General features: G+C 44.7%; 1 protein-coding gene across 1 annotated transcript in view; it reads left to right on the top strand.

Annotated features, from left to right (window-relative positions):
- The first annotated feature begins 645 nt into the window (after positions 1 to 645).
- Positions 646 to 26,926, top strand: part of LOC147729328 (astacin-like metalloendopeptidase) — a 335,057-nt gene continuing 308,776 nt past the window's right edge. Inside the window, exon 1 of the mRNA XM_086959823.1 lies at positions 646 to 745. Within this exon, the coding sequence (XP_086815949.1) occupies positions 646 to 745 (100 nt within the window). The remainder of the gene's footprint in view (positions 746 to 26,926) is intronic.

The following is a 26,926-nucleotide window of genomic DNA, read 5'->3' as shown; positions in this document are numbered from 1 at the left end:
GTAAGTGTCTCATCTATGGTGTGAGAGAGAGAGGAGCGAGCGTGTAAGAGAAAGAAACCAAGAGAATGTGAGTGAAAGAGAGAGGGAGATTGAAGGCGAGGTTGGAGGTTCGAGTGCTGCACTGCAAAGGTAGCTCGGTGCGTGAGTGAGTGTGTTCTCGGCTGAGCAGTGCTGTTGTGAAGGAGCTGCAGGGAGACCTCCTGCTCTCACTCACCCCCTGCTCGAAGTGAGGGGACCTCTCCCGGTGCTCCCCGGGGCGGAGCGCCTTCCAGCAGGTTGAGGCCCGGACAGACCCGAATGATGGAGCTGGAGAGGGATATGCATGGACAGCAGCAGGGGGCGTTCTTGAAGTTTACATTATAAATGTTTCCGTCATAGCACCTGCCTGTCACACTCACCCTCTGGCACACATCTGTTTACCCTCACAAAGGGACGGAGCTATCAACGGCCAGTGCAGCAGGTGTCATGGCATTGGCCCCCAGGGAGTGTGGGGCCCACTTCACCCCAGTTAAATGCTGTTTTACTGCTACTAAACCAGGGGTCGGAGGCCCAGCGTGCTTGCTTGAGTGAGTACCCATGGTGCCCTGGAAGGGCCACTGCCCACGCACTACCGAAGACCAGTTCAGGGCGGGGTCAGTGCCAGAGATGTGCAGACTTAGGTGTGGTGGTCACGAAGTATCACTTTCCTTTTCAGGAGTCAGCAGTAAACTGGAGCCGAACGATGACATCCTAGAGGCCAATAAAGGTAAGGGCATGGGGCGGAGTAGGTGGGTGGGGGCTCGCCAGATGTGTCTGGAATTATCGGGTTTTAGCCCTCATTAAGTCCAAATGCTGCCAGCAGGATATTATTAGAGATCAGAGAAAGATGACGCGGAATCTTGTGATGACATAATCATGCCTCAGGCGGGCCTCCAATGATGAGCAAGTACAGTGGCGTAACGAAACTTGAGGGGGCCCCCATGCAAAACACATGGAGGGGGGTCCCCCCAGCGGACCGGACCACCACCTACCATCCTGACCCACCAGCCAAAAATCTGATATATTTTGATCTAAAACCTCCAACTTTTAATGAAGTGCCTCTTTATTGTCTTGCTTAAAGTTCTAATGAGAAAGTGGGACAGCCTCTTAACATATAAGCAACGCAATTTGTAACAATACTGTCAAAAGCAGAATATTTGACTGAGGCAGCAATCAGAATAATGCCAAAGTGCGATCCTATTGTCTCAGGAACTGCCTATGGCTGAAGAACAAAGAACTATGAAGGTTTGGATTAGAATTTACATTCATGGAGAATAACTTGAGACTTTGAAGGACAAACGCAAGCCTGCAGTTCCATAAAAACTCGACTGACAATATACATGAGAAGTACACAAGATATAACTCAGTAGCCTGTGAAAGTCAAGAGAAATAGACTGAAATTATCTGCATGCCAAACACTAGCAACTGTCAAAGGTTGTGCATGATAACATGACCTGAGGAAGCAATTTCTATTTCTACCATCAAGTCTTTATTAGTAAGCATTACAAAACAGGCACGCAAACAAGGCTGAGGATGACAATTGTTTGGATGCTTCAGAACATTGATGCAGATGTTTGTCTGAATGTATCATTTCTGTGGTGTAAACAATGCTTATTACAAGATTGAAGGCACACATATTACAGACAAGTGCAAGCAACACCATAAATAACACCGCATGTAGAATAAAAACAAACCATATCAGCAAGTACTTAATGACAGAATCTGTGCAAACTGTAGTTGGTAAAGCAAAACAAATGTGCAAATACTTCCAAGTGCATGCCTAATAGAGCAATCACCAGTCCAGCAATATACAAAAATCAAGCATATTGTGTAAAAGAATCCAACCTTCTTAAATCAAGGTGAAAATACTTTCAAAGTGTATGATAAAAACGAGTCCAGCAGTATGCAAAAATAAAGCCAGGTTAGTTAAACAATTCCCCGTTTGGTGTGTACATATATTTCAAAGCAACTAGTAAACGAAAACAACTACAGCACCATACAATAATCAAACCAGTTTAGACTAACGATTCCCTTTTTGAAGGCTCAAATATTTCAAAGTGACTGGCAAAAAAGTAACAAGTACAGCAGGCAGCAGCGTACAAAAATCAAACCACTTTAGTCAAACAATTCCCTTTTGGTTTGTGCACTAAGGTGCAAATATTTCAAAGTGTCTGATAAAATAATAACAAGATCAGCAAGCAGCAGCATACATTAATCAAACATTTTTAGTCAAACTAATTACCCTTTTGTTTGTGCCTGAAGGCATAAATATTTCAACGTGCCTGGTAAAACAATAACACTTTAGCAGCATAAACATCAAACACGTCCAGTCAAACTGCAGGAGCCCACTTTGCCTATGCCTTACGTCGTCTCAGGACGGCATCTGCCTTTAATGGATGCAACAATCTCCCATCCAGTCATGGCAGCTTAAGAGGCAGCAATTGTGACCTGGGGAAAGTAAAGGAGGCCCTGGCAAGAGGCGATACCAGGGATATGGCTCGACAAACATGATACGTGGCAGAGCACTTAGAATCAGGTTGGGCCCTGGCATGGAACAGGAGCTGAGAATTTACTGTGCGTTAAAGGAAGTTTTAGGGAAGACAGCAGCCCATCACAAATGGAAATAACAGGGTGGCCAGGCAAAGCGCCATAAACCTAAATAATTTGAAAAGATGTCTTGCCGCCCCTCACGTTGATTCGCAACTTGGAAAAGCAAAGGCATGTACATTTTAGTAAGAAGCATCCAAATCTGCTCAAGCGGCACATGATTTCCAACAAATAGTAGCCAGTTGTAAGCTTGCTTTTAAAATATGTGCAAACGTTTTTTCCAATATTCTCCATTCCCATATAACAGCTCTCCGTCTGGGCAAGTCTATATTGAAGTGTTTTAGGATGTTCAGAGTAAAGTTGGTGATGATAACGTGGTTAGTTGTTAAAAGGGAAAAGTAAGATTCCAATCACCTTCCTTTCTCCTTTGCCAATGAATACAATAGAATTTTAGAAGGGAGTAAAGCAATCTATATTACGGGGTTGGTTATTCAGAGTGATGGACACATCTTTTTTCCACAGAGAGGTGATTGTGAAGATGAATCCCTGATCTTCAAAAATGTAGAAGAATATTGCACATTCGGTGAATAATTAACATCAATACTGGGAGGAGTAAGAGACTTATGTGCCCTCACTTTATACATACTAAGCGTGGGCGTAAAATCCGTTTCGTTCGTGAATTTGCGGATTTTTGGCAATTTGGCGGTCCGCGAATCCCGTGAATTTGCCCAAAAATCCGTAAATTCACAAGCTGGCGGATTTTTTGCCTTTTCGCGCTTGAAAAATAAAATATCGCGCGCGCGGCGTTGACTTACCGTGATTCTGTATTCGCCAGGTTGTTTTTCTCCCGGTTTGCGTGTGCTGCGCCCTTTTGGATCTTGCTGCGTGATCGCGCGAGAGTTTTTCGACCGCGATTACGTCATTGCAGCCCGCCATCTTGCACAGCGAGAGTTTGACAACACCAGTACGTCATAGGGGCCCGCGATCACGCATCGCGGGAGTAAACAATGCCAAACATGTAGCTGCGGCGCGCAGGTGACTTCCGGCGGGAGATATGAACAGCTCGCTTTCCCGAAATTGCAAAAATTGCAATCCTGCACAAGAAATCCACTGCAGGCAGCATAAACCTTCTGAAAATGATGATTTTGATCAGAATAACTCCCCAGATTGACATTTGGCTGCACTTTTTGGTGCAAGGAGTCCATTTTGGGGGGGGGGTGGGAGGAAGGAAGTGTCCCAGAGTCTCCAACTTCCTGTCCAGCAGGCTCCTCCCAGTGCTTTGTCCATGGCCTGGTCACTTTTGAGATTTTACAAGTAAGTTGGTGTTGTTTGTTTGGGGCATTGCAGTTGCTGCAACTACAGTTTTAAAACGTTTTTCACAACTTTAAAAAAAATATATATTGTGGGTAGCCACAGTATCCAGTAGGCCCAGGGTTAGTCATGGGTGCATGTTACAACTGTTTCTGTGATTTTTTTTAAATTAATTCTCATTTATGTCAAGGAATTTTAGCTCACTGTTATATATTGTTTTTTTTTTTAAGTTTGGGGTGCCTGTAAAGCCTTATTAGCCAGTAGGCCCAGGGGTAGTGAGTGGTGCATGGAGCAAGTCTTTCTGTGGGGTGTCTTGAATTTAGACTTCAATAAGGGCATCGATTGCATTGGGGAAACATCCTTTACAACGCGGTTATTACACCGCAATGCTGTTACATCGCGGTCGTTACAATGACCGCATGTAACAACGCTATACCATTACAACGCAAGTCTTTACATCGACTTGCGCTGGATGGCGTGCTAACATTAAAAATGGTGTAGTTTACTATCCCAACACCTTCCCTACTGATAAGTGGACTGGAGTTGGAATAGTAAATTACCCTTTTTTAATGTTAGCACGCCTCCTAGCGCAAGTCGATGTAAAGACTTGCGTTGTAAAGGCATAGCGTGGTAACATGCAGTCGTTGTAACGACTGCGACGTAACAGCATGCGTTGTAATAACATGTGTTGTTACGTCATACATCCATGGCATTGGATTGTGGTGATTTTTATGTGTTTTTCGACTTTTTGGGGTGTTGTTGGGGCCTGGCCATGTGGGTGGGGACCATTTTGAGGCCTGGTCCAGGTAGGGCCTGGCCATGTGGTGGGGGTCAAGGCTCAAGGGGGAATTTTGGAGCCAGGCAGTGTGCTCAGGCCTGCACCCAGTTTGACTTGCTTTCATCCATTATGCCCAGGGGTACTCAGTGGTGCATGGGCCTAGTCTTTCTGTGGGGTGTCTTGAATTTAAACATCATTGAGGGCATGGATGGCATTGGATTGTGGTGTTTTTGTGTGTTTTTCGACTTTTTGGGGTGTTTAACTGATGTTCCTCTGGCTTCCTTTGCTTTTAGGTGCACAAGAAAACCACCAGTGCCAGGAAGAAGTCCTTCAACGGTGTGTGCAGCACAACGTCACGTGTGTCCACAGACAACTCTGCAACTCGTGCAACTGCAGCCTGCTGTTCAGGCATCTGAAGAAGGTGGGCCCACAGAAAGGTGGCCGTAGCTCCTCTACAAAGAAAGTTGCCACTGCCAGTAAGAAGGAGCAGAAGAAGCAAGTGGCGCCACTTACCAAGGAGACTGGTGTGCCCACAGACACTTTTTTCAGGAAAAAAAAACAACGCCTGCAGCAGTGGGGTCCGCCGGGGACCAAGCTGGGAGCAGCACCTCCGCCTCATTGGGCTCAGTGCCACCCCACCAAGTTAGGTCCAAGTCCATGAGTGCTACAGAGGCAGCCACTTTGGTTGTTCAATCACCATCGACCAGTGATGTTGGCTCATCGCAAGAAAGTAGCACCCAGTCAACGCAGGGTGTAACTCAGCTGATGTGTGTTCAACAACCACAGCCGCAACGACAACCACAGGTGCAACTAGTACAAGCGCAACTACATGCGCAAGGGGAGGCACAAGTACATGCGCAAGGAGAGGCGCAAGGAGAGGCGCAACTAAAGGCGCATGGAGCGGCACAACTGCCCACAATGCTTCAGAAGTAGGGGTACCGTAGGAAATCAGGGGTACATCAGGAGATTCAAGCGGAGGTATCATCCGAGGAAGCCACTCCTCCTGAGGATGATCCATTGTCTTCCAGATCCCCAGCAAGAAAAAGGTCAAGGAGGACTACTACAAGTTCTTCTTCAAGCACCCTTCCTTCTGATGATCTTGATCTTGATTGGAACCCACAAATGCAGATTGAGGGGGAGGCACACCATGAACAGTCCAAGGTAGCTAAGGCTTAAAGGAAGGTTCCCGCAAGAATTTCACTTATGGCTGTTGATGACGATGAGCAAGAAGTGAAGTATGCTCTTGATGAACAGTGTGACGACGACCCAGTCATCACAGACATCACTCTAGCCCCAGAGGGCATGCAGCAAACAAACATTTTTACCCTATCCCGAATTGCTGCTGAGCGGGATGTGGGCGGCGTGGCACTGGTACCACCACCAACGCATTTAACTACTACACCAACATGACCTACAGCTGCCATATATTCTCTTCAGAAGGGCCGGCAGGAACCTCAATCCAGCTCAACCTCCATTACCTCAAGTAGTGGTGCTGTAAGTGCACAACAGAGTCAAATTCAGCCACGTCCATCCTCCACTTCATCTGGCATTGAAACTGAAAGTAGCACCTCCACCACCAGCAGACATTTCCAGTCCCCAGTTTGGGACTTCTTTAGTGTTAGCCAAAAAGGCAGAAAACATGGTCGTTTGTTCAATTTGTAGAACTGTAGTTAGCCGGGGTAAGCTTGGTACCAACTATGGTACCGGAGGCCAGAGAGGTCATCTCCATAAACACCACACTCTCATTTGGGAGGCGACCCTAAGGAAGATCCAGGGAGCCAAAAGTACAACAAATCCAAATGTATCCATTCATATTGCATCTAATGATGATGAGGGGCTGATCATGCAGGGGGGGAAGTGAAGAAGCAACAGACATTTTTTCTGGTACACTCAGTACCCCTGGCAGCAGCACTGCAGTGGTAGCGCCCACACCCTCTACCCCTGCAACATGTATGAGGCACACTAAGAGTCTGGGAGAGACACCAATGCGAAAAAGTACATCAATGAGCCTAACTGGTTTGAAGAAGTCTGCATCATCATCATCATCACGTAAAACGGTGCAGACCACCATTAGCAGAATGTTTTGATCGGATGCGCCATTTGAACGCAACCACCCAAAGGTACGTCTGTATAACGCAAAGCTGGCTAAAATGCTAGCGCTGGACCTTCTCCCTTTTTCTTTCGTGGAAGGGGTAGGTTTTCTAGAATTTGTGGCAACAGTCTACCCTAAATGGAAAGTTCCTTGCCGGTCCTATTTTGCCAGGGTTGCTGTTCCAGCTCTACATCAAGACGTGCTGAAGGTGATTGGCGCAGCTATTCAGAAGAGTGCTGTTCACACTATCCACCTGACAACAGACATGCGGACCAGTTGCCAAGCCCTTGATTACATGTGTATCACTGCACAGTGGGTCTCTTTTGCAGGGGTTAAAGACAAGTTAAAAGTAGGTGTTGACACAGACACAGATTTTCAAGCTACTCGGAAACATGCAACAATAGCCATGTTTGCCATGGAGAAAACTCATACTGAACCTCACCTTTTGGAGGAGTTTGATAGGAAGGTCAATGAATGGCTGACTCCAAGAATTTGCATAATTAGTTATGTTTCCACGGATAATGGCAGTAACATAGTTAAGGCCATGCAAGATGGTAACTACTTCAGAGTGCCGTGTTTGGTGCACAGTATTAACATCGTGGTGCAAGATTTCTTGAAAAAAGAAAACACAGTCAGCAAGTTACTGACCACCTGCCGACGAATCTGCACATATTTCAGCCATTCTTTTAAGGCCCGGAAGGAGCTGAGGAGCATTCGACATGAACGTAGACTGCCAGTCAAAGGACTCATCCAGGAGGTGGCAACACGTTGGAACTCAACCTTTTACATGCTTGGGTGTCTGTCTGAGCAGTGGGGGGTAATAAATGAGTATGTCTATAAACTGGGTTCTACTATGAAAGACATGAGGCTAGAGTTGGAGGAATGGAAGCTAATTGCAAGCCTGACAGACATGCTTTGTCCTTTTGAGGTCTTCACGCGTGAAGTCAGCAGGGAGGACTGTTCTTTGGGCAAAGCTATCCCATTGTTGCGCATGCTAGAGTACCAACTGAAGATGCTGTCTTCAACGATCCGAGAGGATGCTGAAAAGCAAGACGCATATCAGTTGGCGGAGAGGTTATTAAGCCACCTAGTTGCCAGTGAAATGCTTCAAAACATACATACAGAACAACATTTCATTTGTGCCACTATTCTGGATCCACGGTACAAAAAGCCAGTGGCCAGCAAAGTATTCATTCCTTTTGATGAAGCAGATGTTTTAAAGTACGAACATTGGCTAGCTGTGTCAGAAACTCGGTTCGAAAAAGAGCGGCAGAAAATTGAAGGAGCCGGCAGAAGTACAACTGAATCAGCAGGCCATCCAGCGTCAAGTTCCACTTCTGAATCTGTGGCCGAAGGGAGTCACTTTTCCTCACAGCCGTTAAACACACCAGCAACCGTATCATCCTCACCTGCACCAGGCCCAGCCATAATATTGTCGGAAGCGGATTGGCTAACTCAACAAGGGTTTGCTCGTTACAGTGATGCAAAGGCCATAGATGGTACGCAAAGTGGAGCAACCCTGGAGAACCTTCAGTCAATGGCGCAGGCCTATCTGGATGACCCAACAGAGGTATTTGTTAATCAGAACCCATTGCTGTATTGGTATCGGAAAAGGCCTCATTGGCGACTGATCACCAACCTGGCTCTAAATTATTTGTCTTGCCCACTCGCAAGCGTGTCTTCTGAACGTGTTTTCAGTGCTGCTGGTGCCATTCTAACTTCAAAAAGGACCCGCCTCTCACCCAAAAATGTGGAGAGGTTAACACTGATCAAGATGAAACAGCACTTCATACCACCAGATTACAAAATACGTGAATGCACGCAGGAAGAAGAGGACACCGACTTAGGTGACGGAAGTTCTCTTTTAGCTGACCTACTCCCGTCTTAATTGATAGAGTTTGAGGATGAGCTCTACTTCCCTGACACCGAGGCCTGAAAATGACTTCATTTTATTTCGTCCTTATTCATTTTTATTCCTTTGTGTCTTTCTTTGTTTTGCAACTTTTACCACAACAAAACTCTAATCACCTAATCACAACAAGTCAATCAGCAGCACTTTCTTCATCTTCTTTCCTTATTTATTTGAAGGTGCAGCAGTCTGCATTCCTGAGGTTCACAAGTTCACAACTCAATCATGATCCCCTATCCTCCTCCTCCAGACTCCCCCTATCCATTTCCTTCAAGGCAGATGGCTGGATTACGCAGACTAAAGAAACTTTGTATTCGTAGACGAGTCCCCTCAAGTGGGACTGGAATTACTGACTACATGCTTGATGGTTGCTGACAGTTACTTCTGAAATTGATTGACAGGAGAGGCTGCCCTGTGGACCCGCACTTTCAGAAGAAGATGCGGACAAAAAGTGGAACAGGTAATAAATAATGAGAAGAAGATGGCATGCAGTGGACATCAATGGCTGTCTCGCTCTGATGAAAGCAATTGCTGTTTCTTTGTTGTGCAAGAAATGAATCATGTGTCTTCTGTTATTTAATCTTTTATACACTAAATGTAACTCAAGTCTACTCTGCTTTTTTTTTACCTTGTTTAATTCAAATTGTACTTCAACTGCAGGGGCCACTACGTTGCATTTTCCAATTTGGAAAATGTCCTTGGACGTACTGTTTGCGAATAAACCATGATGATTGATTAAATATTATATCTTTTTTCTTTACAGTCGCTCACTGGGAGAAATCATCAGCGTGGGTTTACAGAAGAACCATGGCCAATTCGTGAGTAGCAAACAGGTAAACCAGTCTACAACAACTACTACAGCAGAACTACATATCTGTCTAGTCGTGGTATGGAGTGGTCGAGGCAGTGTAGTGTTGTTATGCCAGTCAGAGTACAGCAGTTCATGTAAAATTGGGGCTATGTGGCTTGCTGCATACATTTAGATATGCTTTGTCTGTCTGTGTCAAAGAGCCTAGGTATGCTACATCAGGTTGCTTCACTCAGTGGTGCCTGCCTTGACCGTCTGCATGGCCCTGCCGCAAGCATGGCCCAAAAATCTGTTACGCTCAAGAGTTTGCGAATTTTCGGCACATTCACGAGATTCTCCAATTGTGAATTTGCCGCCAAAAAACACTAAATTTCGCGAGCGAAACGGATTTTTGTTTTTGGCCCATGCTTGGGGCAGGGCCATGCAGACGGTCAAGGCAGGCACCACTGAGTGAAGCAACCTGGTGTAGCATACCTAGGCTCTTTGACACAGACAGACAAAGCATATCTAGTGTTTAGGATTCAGTGCGGTTTACTAGGCTTTTTGGGTTTAATGAATAATTTTGGTAGGGTTCCCGGAGTCTAGGGCTTAGGGCCTGATGCAGGCTTGTCCATAATGATATTGGCATGGTTTTAGGGGGTTTGGCGTTTTTCCAGAATTGTACGAATTGTGGCCTTTTTTGGTGTTTTGCGTGTGTTTGGGTGAACTAATCGTACACCTTACAGTGGATCGATTTTGTTCTGCCTTGCTGAGATTCTTGTGAATCAGTGGAACAAGTGTCCTGGTAAGTTTCAAGAGGACCGAAGTAGTGGACGTGCTGATAACAGCACTTTTTTGTCAAGGCGCGATTTGCGATTTCCCATGTTTTGGGGACAGCAGTATTGCATGTTTTTGGGGGGCTGCTTGGGGGTGTTCTAGAAGTTTGGGAGCACTGCTGGGAAGGTCTAATTTTGATTGCAAGTGGTTTGAAGAAAATCCATGGTGGAAAACGGGGGTTGGGCCTAGCTGCAGAGCGCGTTTGGAGCGATTTTCAGGTAGGCCTGCAGATTTTTTAAGTGTGGCATTTTCCATTTTTGCTTTTGGCCTGTTTGGGGGTGTTCTACTTTTTTGGGGGTGGGTTGAGGGATCTGGGGGCATTTCTGGGAAGGTCTAATTTTGTTCTAAAATTGCAGTTTACACTTTACACCTAGCTTGAGGGGAAGATCCGCAAATTTCGCCCACACTTATTTATCCTTGAAAAGGAGACTCAGAGTACGCACTTTCGAAATGATGCTTGTATGTATTGTAATACTGTCGACTCAGAAACTGAAAGTGTTATTTTTGCACTACACAGCATACCTTATATTTTTTCTCCGTGGTGTTTTAATATCACTTCCTGTTTTTCCATCAACAATTACAGGCCGAATTTTACCCTGTGCAATGGGAAACACCATGAACTCAGGCTTACCATTAGTGAGCGCAATTCAGCATCCGCCAGGCAGGCAGTGGACAAGGTGTCTTATGGTTCCCAACATTGATCGACGGAGCGTCGGAGCGTCAGATGGAATGGGGGAGTACCGCAAAAAAGAGGAATGGCTGGAAGCATGCAACATCCCAAATTCCACAGGACAACTACAACAACATACAGTTACAGTATCCATCTTCATTTCTAATTATCTTTTAAGTAATGTTATTGCTGTGAACTTCTAGGAGTGTGACTCTGTGCATTTGTTTGTTCTCTGCTGCAATTCAACCCTCCAGCCATTGTATACAGTTTTTTCTTTGCTATTTTGTTAACTAATTTAATGTACTAAGTGGTTCTTCTCTCTGAGGGCAGATAGGCAAGTGAAATTGCGTAATTACGGCAGCCCTGTACTGTCACATTGTTTCTTCATTGTAAAAAGTACTACTTACTTTTTAGTAACCTACCCATTTAGCAAACAACTTCATGCATGCAGTAGTGCATGCACTTCCTTTATGTCCCTTAAAAGATTTATGGATAGCTTCATATCCGAAGATTTGTTTATCTTCATTTGTTGTTTATCCATGCTGTGTTTTTTTTCCTCTCTCCACAAAACTTTCCCCACAAACCCCATTCCCATCCAAGTTTCAAACCCTAACCCTCTTCACCCGGGCTGTGTGGTTTTCATTGAGGTGTGAGTAAATTACAACAATAATTCCACACACTTGCTGGGGAGGATAAGGTACAAGCAACCTCCTCAAATCAATTTTAAGGCAGCTAGATGAATCCTAGGATATTGTAATTCTGGTTAAAAAAACAAAGAGTATTTTAAAATAAATTCTGAATTTCATACCCACCATCGATTGGATCCATTGTCAAAAGTCTCCTCCTACATGGCAAGAAGACTTGTTGTTACGCTGCTGTGTCACTGTTCTTGTTGTAGCCATAATCATCCATGCAATTATTTTTCCCCATACTTATCTTCAGCATTGCTTAGGCTACTGTTTCTTCTAATACTCCTCTCAGGCCACTCAATGTCTAATTTTTTTACTTCGTTTTTCATATGCTGCTAGTGCTAGTGTGGACCCAACTCCTACTAACACCACAACAACGGAAATTCAGTCCGGGATGGCGTAATCGCCATTTGCCATGCTGCCAGCACTGTGCCTAGCTCTATTCTCAAACACGAACCACAGGTAAGATAAGCATTTTGGGGAGGTAGAATAATGGGCTAGGACTCGGAGAGACTGACAGTAGTACTAGTAAAGTACTAGTAGGCCAATACAATTCACTAACTCTATTAGTGGCACTTTTGAACATTTTTGGACGTTTTAGATAACTCATGCTGGTAAGTTTGAAGAAACCTAACGTGCCGTAACCCCCGCCCAACACCCCACAAAATAACATCAACGCGTACACTATGTTGATGTAAAATAAATAATTATATATTTACCCTAACAAAAATAAACTAGTCCCACCCCTCCCTAACCCAAACATTTATCCATTTCAAATAGTCCTCTGAAAAGTCCCAAATAATCCCCAACTCCTGATTCCCACCCCCAACAGTCTTTAAAAAAGGGGCAAGGGACACAGTCACTTCCGGCGGTGTCTGGACAGGCAGTCCCGCCACTCCTTGCGGCGGTCCCAGAGCTGTTTCTCAAGATTGTCCACCTTGCGCTCCAGGTAGTCCACTCTTAGGCGTAGGCGGCGCATGCGTGCCATCCAGGCTCTGTGGGGGGCTAGCTGCTGGTGTTCTTGCAGCTGAGCGGCAGCGGGAGGCTGTCAGAGCAACACCGTGCTGGAGGCTGCTGGCTGGTGGACACGGGGGCAGTGCTGGAGGAGGTTGTTGATGTTGACGCCCCCTCCTCCAATTCCCGAGCCCACAGCAGGCGATATTCCACACAAATGGCCTCCAGCTTGCGGGCCCTGGCCCGGACAGCCATCTCCTGTCTGGTGAGGTTTTTGGGAGCATCTATATGAAGAAAGAAAGAGAAATAATGTAACCAATACTGTTTAACAATAACACAAAATAATTCAACAGAAAGTTGTCTCACAGTAACACTAGCTATTTGCAAGCACAGTATAACATTTTGGCATGTATCTTTCCGCCGTCTTTGTAGACCTGTAACAGTGGGAGTTTCAGGAATTCTACTACCAGGCAGCACTATAGACTCAATTCATAGTCAGAGAGTGCACCAATATTCTTCTTTTTTTCTCTAGTTTTGCGAAAGAAATCACTTGTACGTGAACTTGTGTTAGCCGGCATAATGCCAGCTCTGTCAGCTTGCACCCAAGAACAAGAGACACAAGCCATTATTACGCAGACTTGCATGCATTACTTTAAGCAGTACATGCAGGTGGGGAAAGGGAAGCTCTTACTTTTGTATAGGGGTGGCACTGGCCATACTCGGTTACATTAAGGGCTACTGCTCAATGTAATTTATATTTCGCACTGCCCCCCCGGGCCTTCAGTACTACAAAAGGAAAATGAAGATTATTCATTTCTGATCATGTATCCAGCCGATCACATGATCTCTTTGCTTATATGATGGATGACTTTAGGTGCTTTGTTGTGATAGATTGAGTGAACAACAGCGATAGTCCACCCATGATTAACACAGCAGAAAGAAAATTATGAACATAGGGAATGAGTGTGGTAACCATAATTGCCGGAGGAAGGGACTTGACTTGATATAATTGTCAACTATACAATACATACACAATATATGCTGTGCTTGGAAAGTAAACTACTGTACTGTTACTTTAGGCAAAGGAGAGTTTCTGAACAATCACAACTTGTAGTATTTGGATTTCCTCTGCTTTGCTACTCTGGCACGGACATGCTGTTCGAACAAAGTAACACTCTTCATGCACTGAGTGTCTGCTCTACATACACCTCTGCTATGTATGAGGAAGAAGATACCATCCAGGTTACCAAAGTAAACGTCTATCATTCTTCTCAATGTCTCAACTGTAACAACTGTAACAGCTTCACTTTTTCTCAACAACCAAATAACACCCTTTTCATTTTATTTGGTAAACCACTGTCTTGACTTACATTTGAGTTTCGCCCAAATGATATATTGCAATGTACACCACACATGAATTTTCTTTTTTTTATTTCAAGTGAATTTTATTGAGAAAAAAGTGTTTATATACAGAATACAGTATACAGGAGTATAGTGTGAGTCGCCTGAGGGGAAAAAAGCTCGATCACATGATATGCCGGTTGGGTTACATACGGCATCTTATTAGAGCATGCATGCCACACTTGGTGTTTGGCGTTGTGAGTGGCTTGTGTATGTACCTCCAGGTGACGAGGAGAGGCAAGGAAAGTTGGAAAGGAAAAGTGAGAGTGCGGGAGGAACACCTGGTTCGAGTGTCGATTGGGTCGGCCAGGCTATGCGTCTACGATGTATGTGGGGGTGCTGTACCCCCTGGATGGCAGCCTATCGGGGCTTGTGTGGGACCGGTAATTATCTAGGGAGAGCCACATTTCGCCCTTTGAGCGTGTGTTTGGTGTTTGGTTTGAGGTAATGGTGTCCGCCCCCGTAGGAAGGTGATCCAGTTGAACCAACTCCTGAAGGATGCTTTCCCCGTGTCTTTTCAGTTATTTAGGACCGTCTTAACCGCTGCTGTGAGTAGGAGGTCAGTCAGATCTCTGTCTTTTTTGGATTGGATTGACGGTGCCATGAAGGCCGTGGACAACCCGTAGAAATCTAGCTGTAGTGAGAGACCTAGAGCGTTGTTTATAAAGTCATTTATTCTAATCCAGAATCGTTTTGACCTTAGGGCAGTGGAAGATTAGGTTTTACCAGGTCCCCTTTTTGTTTGTTACAGTTCCAACACACGTCGCTGTCATGTAGCCCTATTGTCCAGTATGTTTTGCGGAGTAGCCAGTATTTAGTTTGTGCTAGAATGGTGGTGACTTTGTTGTGTGATGCTGACGCCCAGAGGTTAGACTTTTCCCTCTCGGTTAGACGTCTGTGGAGGAGTGACTCCCAGTATTCTAAAGCTTTGTTATTGAGTTTGGATGTCCCTGGGCTAAGGAGCTTGTAGAGGTGTGATGTCTGGTGTCCGACCTTGTTTAAGTTCGCTGCGTATTGAAGGATGAGGGGGTCGCTTTGCTAAGTTCTGCTCTTGTAATTGCCACTTTTATTTTGAGGAAATTCTAGAGCTCAATGTGAGTTAGTGTGTGTGTGTGTTTTATGGTGTCGAAGGCGATGTGTGCGTCCTGGTTGCTTAGTTGGTTGGGGGTGGAGATGCCAATCTTGTACCAGGAGACAATGTTGAGCGTTTTCTCGCTGTATTTTATTTTAGGGTTAAACCATATCGATTCCCACCTAGTGTTTTTAATGCTAGCCTCCATTTTTTTGTCTACTTTGAGGAAGGCGTTCCTGGTATTCTTCAGTATGGGATTGTTGTCATTCTTGGGATGTTTGCTCGCTGTAAGCAGGGCTAGGGGATCGAGGCCATTTAAGTTTCTCTTCTCTAGTGAGAACCATGCTGGCGCTTAATCTTGTTCTGGGATTAGCCAGTATAGCCCTTGTTTGGCTATGCATGCTGTTTGAAATGTTTTAAAGTTAGTTAGGTTTATCCCCCCCAGGGGGATAAACCTGAGTTGCTTACCTGAGTTTCTGTAGACTTATTCTGGGTTTCTTGTCTCTCCATAGGAACTGGTTTATTATTTTGTCTAGGCGTTTGTGGAAGTCTTCTGTGTTGATCAGTGGGAGCTTGTTGAGCATGTAGTTAACCATAGGTGTTAGCATCATTTTAATTGTTTTCACTCTGCCCCACCAGCTGATGAATCTAGGTGACCACGTCTCTAGTCTCCCTTTCAGTTTGTTCAATAGTGTATTTTTTTCTTTCTCCTCCAACCATCCTTGCTTCAAGCAGCCATGCATCTGATTCCTTCCTATCAGCCACCTCTGCCTGCATTCAAAAACATGTATCATTCTTTACAGCCATAAATGTTACGACTCGCTCGTCCTTCCATTGACTCTAAGTTCTTTCCCTTTTCGTTCATCACATCCCTCAAGTTCATCTGATATGACTTGGTTTCACGATAAAAGTTTCCAGGCTGATTTGAAGTCAAATAGAGGGGGCCTTGCTTACTCGAGAACTACCGCCGCTAATGCTATTGCTAAGTCAAGGGAGACTGTCTTCTCCGTGATTAGCTAAAATGTACGTCTAAATCAGTAACTGTTCTTAACAGTACAGTGTACTTGTAGTAGTGTACTGTCTACTGTACAGTACATCATACACTCCTTTGCGAGCCTACTCTAAAATGTCAATAAGTAAGGATTATAATAACTTACCACCGTCCGCCGCTGCTGAGCCATCCCCCTCAGCTCCTGCTGGTGGCACTTGTGGCGCCGCCGCATCCGCCGCTTGAGTGGACCCCTCCGCGCTGCTGGCCCTGGCACTCGTGGTGGCAAGTGCTGCATCCGATGTTGTGAAGCCTAGAAAAAAAAATTCATTTTTAGATGCCATACATCACCCCCTACTTCGTCTCTTAATGGAAGAGAAAATGTTAAACAATTTTTAATTATTGAGACTGAAAAGAAGTCACGGTTTTGGGGAGGGTGTTAACTTTTATGCTTAGCCATAACATGCAACTCTTTTTGGCACAACTGATGAATGCTTGCTCTTTAACATGCAACATTTTAATAATTACAGACAGAACCAACTATTCCTCATCACCACCAGGAGGACTTGAAGTTCCAACAAGGAGATGGCTCCCGAGTCCCGCACAGTAACTTCTGACTGAGGTATGTGGAAAGTCGAACTGCACCTATCAACAATGTCCCATTTCTCTTGTCAATACTTCTGTATGTGCAGAATAGTCCTTGGAACACTAGCGCTATGGTATGTGCTACTATCAAATCAAAAAGCCAACTACTAGCTTATTCTTGGTGGACATTGACATTTTGTTGTTGGAAATTGTCAAAGCACTAACATTAAGAAGACTGGAATAGACAGCAAGGGCAACCCAGAAGACTGCACTGAGTGCCTCTAGAGCTATTGCTGGATCAGAGTTTTGTTTAACACCGTTTGCCGACTGGGCAAGCTTAGTTACCTACACAGACCGACTCATAAATAATAGTAAATAGTAATAGCATAGAGAGTGATGGTAGAGAGGCAGGATAAGAATGTAGAAACAATCTACAAGAAGATCAAAGACTATTTTGTAAAAAATAGAATTAAGAAACAGTTTGGAATGAATAGGAGCTGTAAAAGTTAAAGAAGTATAATTATATTAACAACAGAACAACTTACTGGGGCCAGCAGAAAATCCTTCAGAGGAACGTTCCTGCCCACTCTGTTCCGCCGGAGTCTGGGGTGTTGCTGTCTTCTTGCCCCTGGGAGGTGCTGATGATCATGAAATAAACACAAACATGGATGATTGTTCTTTGGAAATATTTGATTTCTTTGACCACAATCTAAAATTATCTCGGGGAAACAAATTAGCAACAATTGCACTACAGGTATTGACCTATCTGATCTGGTCAACTAGGAGGATACTAGTACAGTATTGCTGGATTCGCAGACCGTCTACTTGGAAAGTTATGTAAATCACTAACTAAACCAACAACAAAAAGGTTCTACTACGACTGCCAGCACTCAGCAGCACGCGACGTGACAGACACAGTTAGTAATCATGATTGCAGACCACTAAAATGTCCTACTACTAATCACAAGTCATAATATACTCAACCTATCAATCCATCACTATCTCTTCTTCTTAGTTGCAGCAGGCAGTTCTTAATTTGTAAAAGAAAAGGTGCCGGTGCTCAAAACTCAGCTCAGATGCCCTAGGCTAGTGCAGCTAAATGTTGGCGCGCCGCATTCCCCATATTGGAAAGTTGCTGATACCTAATATAAAATTACTGTTTGGAGCGTTCCAGACACATACTAAGTGACTATGTAGCACAAATGTGCCTACTTTTTCAAAAAGATGTTGAGTGCATGTGCAAGAGATGATGCGCAATCCCAACTTTTGTGCTGCCTGCCCCTATGTAAAATGTTTACGGCCGCCACTGTGGTGTCACATAAACAAAGCTCATGTTTACTCTAGAGGAGAATCGGAGAACCTCTTCCTGGCCCTACACACTGACTCTACAGTACTATGACATAGTCCCCTTCCTTGCTGCACAGAACTATAAGCAGCATTGACTGGATGAGTTACCCACACCTGGGCTTGTGACACGTGCGAGCTCTGCATCTGTCAACTGGGAAACCCACCCATATCCCTTGAAGTTAATCCTAACCTGGGTTATCGAAAAACCACGAGCTGGTTCAGGCTGTATATTTAAACTAATATTCGTTTTTAAGCACTGTGAGTGCAAGTGTACAATGCAGCTGCCCATGTGTTAGACCATTTTCGGATGGCATCTCCTTACTAAACTCATCACGCTGTCCACACTTTACAGAATTAGTGATGTAATGTATTAGCTGATATTTTCTCATACCTAATAATGCAGATGTCATGCTCTCCCATTAGACAGTCAGTCAAGCCATTCCATCATGACGTGCAGGCTGGGGCTGTAGCCTGGCTCCAAACCACAAAGACACACTGTCTGCAGCTCCAAAGTAGTGGGCATTACAGAGCAATGCAGACCATGCAGAGTTGCAAACAAATCAATCTGCACCCGTTACTTCTCCCACGTGCTCCAACTGCCAAATACACTGCCAAATACACTGTGGGCCCCTCCTCCAGCCCCTGCTCTATAAAGCAAAAGCATTCCAGGCCAGCATGGGGTTGGGGGAGGGATTCACATGTTTACTCCAAGTCAACCCAGCCTCTCTTGTCTCTTGTGCTGTGGGCAACCCGCCCCAGGCCAGAGGACTCAACAGACCTCAGGAAAGTGAAACAAAATTCCTCGCCCACCATCCTGATAAGACAAGGTGACTGTCTTGTGCCTCTGGGGCGAGTAAGTATTGCCGAGTTCACACATGGGCAGCTGCATTGTACACTTGGTTTCACACGCTTAAAAAACACGAGTTTCAGGTTACATACAGTCTGAACAAGCTCGTGGGTTTTTCTTTTGTTCACTGTTCTTCAGAGAATCTCCTAACAGTACCGGCACCTTGTAGACCCGGCCCTGAGAAAGAAGTGCTGGTGCTTAACACCGGAAAGCACTGGCACAAATTAAGCACTGGCAGCAGGAGTACAAAGGTAGGACTAGACTTGAGTCTCTAGTCTCTCTAGCATTACGCAGTTCTGTAAAGTACAAAACTCATACATATTTAGGCCAAATGAGCACAAAGATGCAAACAAGTAAGCATAGTAGCAACGCCACTGAGGAGGCGAGCACCTGCAATAACAGAAGCTATTTAAACATTATTTTACCTGCAATGTAATAGAATAGGCAGCATTCTTGCTCTTTAGGAAAAACATATATTAGCAATATAACACAGAGCAGAAGAAAACAAAGTATTTATTAAATAGCTACTCACCAAGGCCAGGGATCTCCATGCCTAGCAGGTGGAGCAGGTCCTGCTCCCGGTCGAGGAGGTCGGCCCACCAGTGCGTCGCTTGGTCGTAGATGCGCCGGACCCCCGACTCCCTCCGCATGGCCCGGCACACCTTATCCCACCGTTTGCGACGCTCCCGGAGGCCATACCCTTGACCGGGCCTGCCCCCTGCTGCTACGGTCTTAGGGAGGTTGTGCAGACAAAAGATATAAGAGAGGCCACCTCCACCGCGGCGAAAATCTCCCTGGCCACTACTTGCTCCCCCCTAAATCGCCCGCATGGGAGCCGGGTGCAGGACCCTTCCCCTTGCACCTCCTGGCTCCCTTTGCCATGGTCCTGGACAGCTGAAGAAAAAAATAAGAAAGAATAGGGAAAGAGTAAAAAGAAAAGAGTTTTAAAAAGTAGCTTTAAAAGTAACCAAAAGTAGAAAAAAAACACAAAATATAGATGTAGAAAAAGAGAGGGATAGATAATGAGTTACAAAGATCAAAAAAAGGATTGCAAGGATTAATGGAGGATTGAAAAAAGCAATCCCAGAACCATTGCAATGAATGAAAAACCCATTAAGGACCGCGTGGGTAAATTTGTGCGATATTTCCTCGCGAGCATGCAAAAACACACACAAACACGTAATCATGCCCCGCAAACAATGCAAGCTTGCAAATAGCGCCCGTAAACGGAAATACGCAACACGCACAAGATGGCCGCTACCATGTACGACCGCATGGGTGACTTCGCGGTCGGTGCGCTGCAAGAGGCTCACAAATTCACAAAAAAACCCTGCTAACATGCAAAAAAAATCTGCAAATTCAAACATTTTGCGGATCGCGAATTCGCGGACCGCGAATTTGCAAATTTCGCCCATACTTAATACATACTGTTGTCTACACAAAAATATATATTTGAGCAACTTGTTATTTTCAACATGGTTGAAAATGCTGTATTAGCATAGCAGTATGCTTAAAAAAAATCAAAGTCCAAATTCAACTCCATGAGCTATCACTCATGGTTCAAAATGCGGAAAGTACCATACAATGTCTAGAGATGGACACATACCTATACTATGGAGATCAAATGAGAGTGGCACACCTCTGCCCATTCACAGATTGGCTTTGTCCCTTGCTCCCCCAGTGGTCAATACCAACCTACTCCTCAGATAAAAAAAAAATCAGTGAAGCGAGAACGAAAGTCCTGAGTTGGCTAGGGCATTGAAACCAGGGGTGCAACTAGACCCAAACTTCGAGTGTGGGGGTTACCACTCCCAGCCGGGGCTGGCCCTAGCACTGGTCTTTTCTGGTGCCCCCTCCCCATTTCCTCCTTCTCCATGAATTCCCTTACTACCACTCACCAACCATGCACCTTATCTCTCTATAGCGCCTTTCTAACAAACATTTCATTTTTTATTACAGCGCTACTCATAGTAGCAGCTTCATTAACCCTCTGCGCTTTGTGCGTGGCAGGAGTGCACATATGAGTGGAAAGTGGTAGAAGCGACAGTGTGAGAGTAGGGTAAGTGGAGTGACTGCAGGGTGAATGAGATGACCATATGAATTTGGGTGCACATGTAGGTGCAGAGTGGGACGAACGAATGCATGGTTCGTGATGGGCTTGTTTGAGTGAGATTGCAGATTGAGCAGTGAGGGGGACAGGTGAGTGAAGGGTGAGTAGTGTGCTTTTGTGACTGAAGGGTGAGGTATAGGGTGAACAGCACAAGTGCATTGTGAGTGCAGAGTGATCACTGAGTGCAGGGTGGGCGGTTGAACGGTTGAATGGTGATCAGGTTGAATGGTGATCAGTGTGAGTGCATTCTGATCGCTGTAAGTGCAGGGTGAGCGTAAAAGTGAAGGGCAAGAATAGGGATTGAGTTGTCTGAATGCAGGGTGCATTCCCAGACACTTGAAGTAACTTAGCATGTTATTGACCGTGGTGTAGGCTTTCAGATCTAAGTTCCACTATTGATTGCTATTATGGCATTAATAGGGATTGAAGGTGTAGAAAATAAATAATATGCTGATCCTGCAACAAATTTCCAGTCTAATGATACCGGTTGCCAGCTCATTATTTTGATGTCCCAGATGGGACAAAAATAAGCAGTCACCTAAAGCCGTATTTTCAGCACTTATCTGTGCTTACTTTGAACAGCAAATATAAGTGAAAAGGACTTTTAATTGTGTTCTACGGCTGCCTGAATAATCCATGACTGACAATTAAGGGAAGGAAACAAAGACAGAAAAGTCACATTACAAATTAATACATACATACACTTTATTTATAACCTTATTTAGTGTCAACACAAGGTCTTTTCAGTCTCTTTAAAGAACACATTGCGGGCATTTTTCTTTTGGCAACCCTACTTTATATTCCTTTTCATGAAATGCATTGTCAGTGATGTGATATGTGATGTCACCTGCGATAACATCAATAATTTTATTTGTGATGTTATCTTTAACATCAAGAACAAGCTGGGGGCAAATGTAGGAAATTATGAGGTAGAGGCACAATGTGATTTGTGGGAGGCATTGTGAGTAAAGTGTATTGGAGGAGCACAGAGCAATGTGCTTCAGTGAAGCGCTGGTTGTCATGTCTGAAGGGAACACTATGTGATGTGTCTCACTGGAGGACTTGGTGTTGGGTGTGCAATTTGGGACTTTGCATCAGAAGGGCACTGTGTGTTGTACAGGCAAGGTGTATGCACATGGCTCTGTGTATTTCAGAGCAGGTGATGTGCCAAGGGGGCGGCAAAAGTTGATGTTCAGTAACAGTTGTTGGTTAAAATGTAACTTCAAAGAGGCCTGAAGTTGTATTGTGTCAAGCATGAACAACTCATCCATTCCATTTTTTCTTTCCATTCTGGGATATGGGGTACTATTCAATTCTAAATGAGGGAATGCAAGTACTCCAATACAAAGAAAAATATATATTAGGATTGGATAATCTACTGACAAGACAACCAGTACTTTGGAAGATAAAAAATAACAGTCTTGCTTTCTAATGCATTTCAGTGATTTGTTTTTAGGGTAAGGAATCTAATCATGGCAGAATATTGTGTTTAATATGGTATGTTTAATACTGGCACAGATATACACATGGGCACACATTCAAATATGCACAATTCACATACAAGAATGGGCCTTATGTTTTCTACGACATCTTTAGACAGTCCTGGTTTTTTGTACAACACTGTTTGGCATAATGGTACTTTCAACCCTTCGCTTATATTTGTAAAAGAAAACCTAAGCCCCAGAATGCAGTAATTTGTTGCTGGAAAAAAAGAAATGGCTGAGGGTGTCACATGTGAAATGTGCTACTTGGTAGAATAGATTGACAGAAATTAAAAAAAAAACATTCCCTCTATATTAAATAGATTTATTTTTGGTTTGTTGCTTTAACTCCTTAACCGCGGCGCAAATTCTGCCGCGGTATGTTGGTTCTATTAAGTTGTTGGGCCGTGTCAGCCAATGGACGTGCGCAGCACTACCAAGATTGTGCTCACGACGCCCGTAGGCTGACGCGCGCATTCAAGGGATTCAATATTTGCATTCATTTTCCATGCCTACAATATGAACAAGAAATGTGTTGAAAGTATTAATTTCCATTATTTTGTTTTACCCTGCTCCTCTCAAACATTTTCAAAGGTTAAGTTTAAATCATAAAGCTTCCTTAGTTCTGCTTCCATGACCTCCCCTTTTGGAGAACCTTCACATTTGTCAACAGGCTTACAGCTCTGGTTTCATTGGCCGGGGGTGAGAGGTGCGTCTTGATTCACTTTAATCCTCATCAACCACGGACTTGCCACAGCTTAATTTTTATTAGAATAATAATAATAATAAAGTGGTGTGCACAAAGTATTTTTTTAGGAGCCAGCCTGAGACGCAGCTAGCAGCCCAGCAAGGAAGTCATGGGCACTGGTGCAAGCAAGGTAAATGCCATATTTTACTGCTGTTAGGTAGTCAAGAACAGCAATTATCATAGGTCAATGGTCCCCTCAGAGTTCTAGGTCCCCATGCCACTGAACCTCCAGCACAGATGGTAGCTGAGCCCCTGGACTCGGCAGGTTGCCTTTCTTCCACTACCCAAACCTTCCTCTCTTTCTTACTCTTGAAGTTTTCATTCATGCAATCTTCCTTTTATCACTGTTTTTCTATCATTCTCTTCCTTCTTTCTCCCTTTTCTGATGGATTCTCTTGCTCCCACTGAGCATGACCAATAAATGCACAGCTGCCAAGTTTTCAGATTTTCATGTGTGACATTTTCAAAATTTCAGTGCTATTATGAGTGACATTTCAACGAGTACAAGTGACACTTTCTGGCAAGCAAAGTAAAACAATAAAGATGAGGGGAATATTAAAATATTGCAAATTACAACCATTTACACAACAAGACACTGTATACTTGCTCCTCGGTGCACCCCTGTTTTTCTCTGTTGCAGGGGTGCAAGGTCTGGCAGTCATTAGTGCACTGCGACAAGTGGTGGACATCATGGAAGTTTCAATGAGGGCTTCTGATGGCTGTGTAAGGCTCGTAGGCGGTGTTACTGTGCACACTTGAGCTGAGAGACAGGAGGTAGAAAGACAGGGATTGGCTGACACTGGGACACAGATGCAGTTGTGCACACTCCAATTGAGGGACAGGAAGGCATACCGGCATGCATTGACTGACACTGGGACAGACACATGAACAGGCATGTATTTACAGACGCTGGAATTTAGATAGACAGAGGGGCATAAAGACACACGCAGACCGCCACTACAATTTATTGCAGAAACAGGGTAGAAAGGCTCGGGGAACTGAAATCATAGGGACATATAAATGGGGCAGCTTAGCATCATTCCTGGCCTGGCCTCTCTCCCACGTCTGGGACCCGTCCCCAACAGGATATGTGGGCTCCAACTGTGACAACACTGATGTCTAGTGTTGCCGAGGTGGCTGACAGAAAAAAAACACATATTGCCAGCCAACGTGAGGCCTATCTGATGGCAAAATCCATCTGGAGAATACCCTCAGGACAACTCGGGCCTCTCTCTCTGTGACGTGAGAAAAATGCCAGTCCCCAAAACTGAGTCCAAATGCCCACCACCTGCAGCTGCAACCACCGACATAAATAACTCGCCTCACTAACTTCAAAATGTAACATCTGTTCCCCGAAACCTCGAAGTGCACGCAGATAAGCAGCACCTCCTCTGTGTGTGCTACAGAACTGATGGTACTATAAATAACAAGGGAACCCACTAGGTAGGCAAGGACCTGGGGTATCAATTTTACGAAAAACCATGGTCCTTGACACAAGGATGAGAGGACATAATAATTATAGGCCACAATGTGCACTACAGTAGTAAACAAAGTCCAGCCGGACTTGCAAAATTTATTAATTAGTTCATATAACCAGTTGAGAAGGAACAATAAAACAGTGGGACACAGTCCTGTATCCTCAGTGCGTACACAGACTCAGAGACAATACAAACATATACAAAATACATCAGGCATGTAAACGAAAAATGGAGCAAGAGAGGGACTCTGTAATATACTTGCTTCACAAATGTGGGGAACAAAACAAATTATGCACATAATAGTGAACTAATGTTAAGCCCACATATACTGTCGACGGCGTTTCGATCCTTTCATAGATAACGGATCATCATCAGGACTATATCCTCTCATCCTTGTGTCAAGGACCATTGTTTTTCGTAAAACAGAACTGATGGGGCCCCTGGAGTCTGGAACACGGGGGCAGCTACGGGGCCTATATTACGTTTTAATCTCGACCCCAAGATGCATCCCTCCCCACCCTCTGAGACTCCTCGCTCCTCCAAGACTGACCGGATGCCTGGCCTGCAGCTTCCATGGCAGGCACGAATGGGCGGCAAGGAACAGGGCAAGGCAAATGTACACTATTGCCGGTGGCTGCGCATTCCCTCTAAGTTATGTCCGGGATTCCTCAACTCCTCGCGCTCACTTTGAAATCTTCAGGGATGATGCCCTTGACAATGGTAGCCAGCCCCACCCTTAGAGAGTGAAGAGCGCTTACGCAGCTGCGCACTATCTATACTAATATAATAAAGAGAGAGCCCAAACCTTTGAGGCGGGTAATCTCAGGCACCACAGCACCAATCACAACACCCAATACAGCGTTGGAAAAGGCAGTTGCAGCAGAAGGATATGCAGATGCCCACCATATACTTTTAAAAGGTAAAAGAATCGTGCCAGCAAAGTAATCCCTTGTAGGCGTGTCTGCGTTGTGCTGTGGGCGTGACAAACGCTGGGGGCGTGTGGCCCTTTATGCCATGTCTCATATCGTGTGCTGTGGGAGTGTGCTGGGGTCGTGGGCGTGTACGGGGCGCGGGATTACGGAAAAAAAGCAAGCGTTGTTCCCAATATTTCATTGTTTTTCTTCCCAGGTTCTGTACATTCCAGCTCCGGGTGTCCACCCTGCTCCCTTTAAATACCCCTGCACCCCATAATCACCCCATAATCATAACCCTCCCTTACTCCTTAAAATACCCCAACACCTTTAAACACTAACCCATCTAAACCCTATAAATATACTCTGTACCCAAAACCCAAACCTATCCCTAAACCCTTAAAAAAAACCTGTACCCCAAAACCAAAACCTAGCCCTGAACCCTATAAATACCCCTGTACCTCAAAATCCAAACCTACCCCTGAACCCTAAAAATATCCCTGTACCCCAAAACCCAAACCTAGCCCTGAACCCTAAAAATACCACTGTACCCCAAAACGCAAACCGACCCCTGAACCCTAAAATACCCCTGTACCCCAAAACCCAAACCTAGCCTTTAACCCTTAAAATACCCCTGTACCCCAAAACCCAAACCTACCCCTGAACCCTAAAAATACCCCTGTACCCCAAAATTCAAACCTACCCCTGTACCCTTAAAATACCCCTATACCCCAAAACCCAAACGTAGCCCGGAACCCTAAAAATACCCCTGTACCCCAAAACCCATACCTATCCCTTAACCCTAAAACTACTCCTGTACCCCATAACCCAAAACTATATCTGAACCCTTAAAATACCCAAACACCCCAAAACATATACCTCAGTACCCCAAAACATATACCCCTATACCCATACTGACCTGATCCAAACATTAAAAAAAAAACATGCTTTTACCATTCGTGCATTTACAACGGATTTCGTTGTAAATGTATGCGTGGTAAAAGCATATAAAATGTAATGCTATGCGTTATAATGGCATTGCGGAGTCATGGTACTTTCGTAATGAAAGTATGCGGAGTGATGGTATGCGGAAAGAAAGTTGTGGAATAATGGGTGTTTACCCTCCCCCGGTAAGTACATTGGTGGCACGGCAGCCCACATCTCCAGCAACATACTCCAATTTTTTCACCACCTATTTGAAAAATGCACAGGTCTCTCTCATCGAGGGCCAGCACCGACATACACTTTTAGACACACCTCCCGCCACAAGTTCTAGAATTGCAAACTTTAGAGCTGGGGAGCTACGCTCGACATCAGCTCAACATCCTGTGATTCCAGGCAAATCGCTTTGTCTCCCCGTGCCTAC

This window comes from Lissotriton vulgaris, chromosome 2_2, assembly GCF_964263255.1.
Source record: "Lissotriton vulgaris chromosome 2_2, aLisVul1.2, whole genome shotgun sequence".
Classification (NCBI taxonomy): Eukaryota; Metazoa; Chordata; class Amphibia; order Caudata; family Salamandridae; genus Lissotriton; species Lissotriton vulgaris.
Note: the sequence above shows the minus strand (reverse complement) of the source record. Positions and strands in the feature narration are given on the sequence as shown.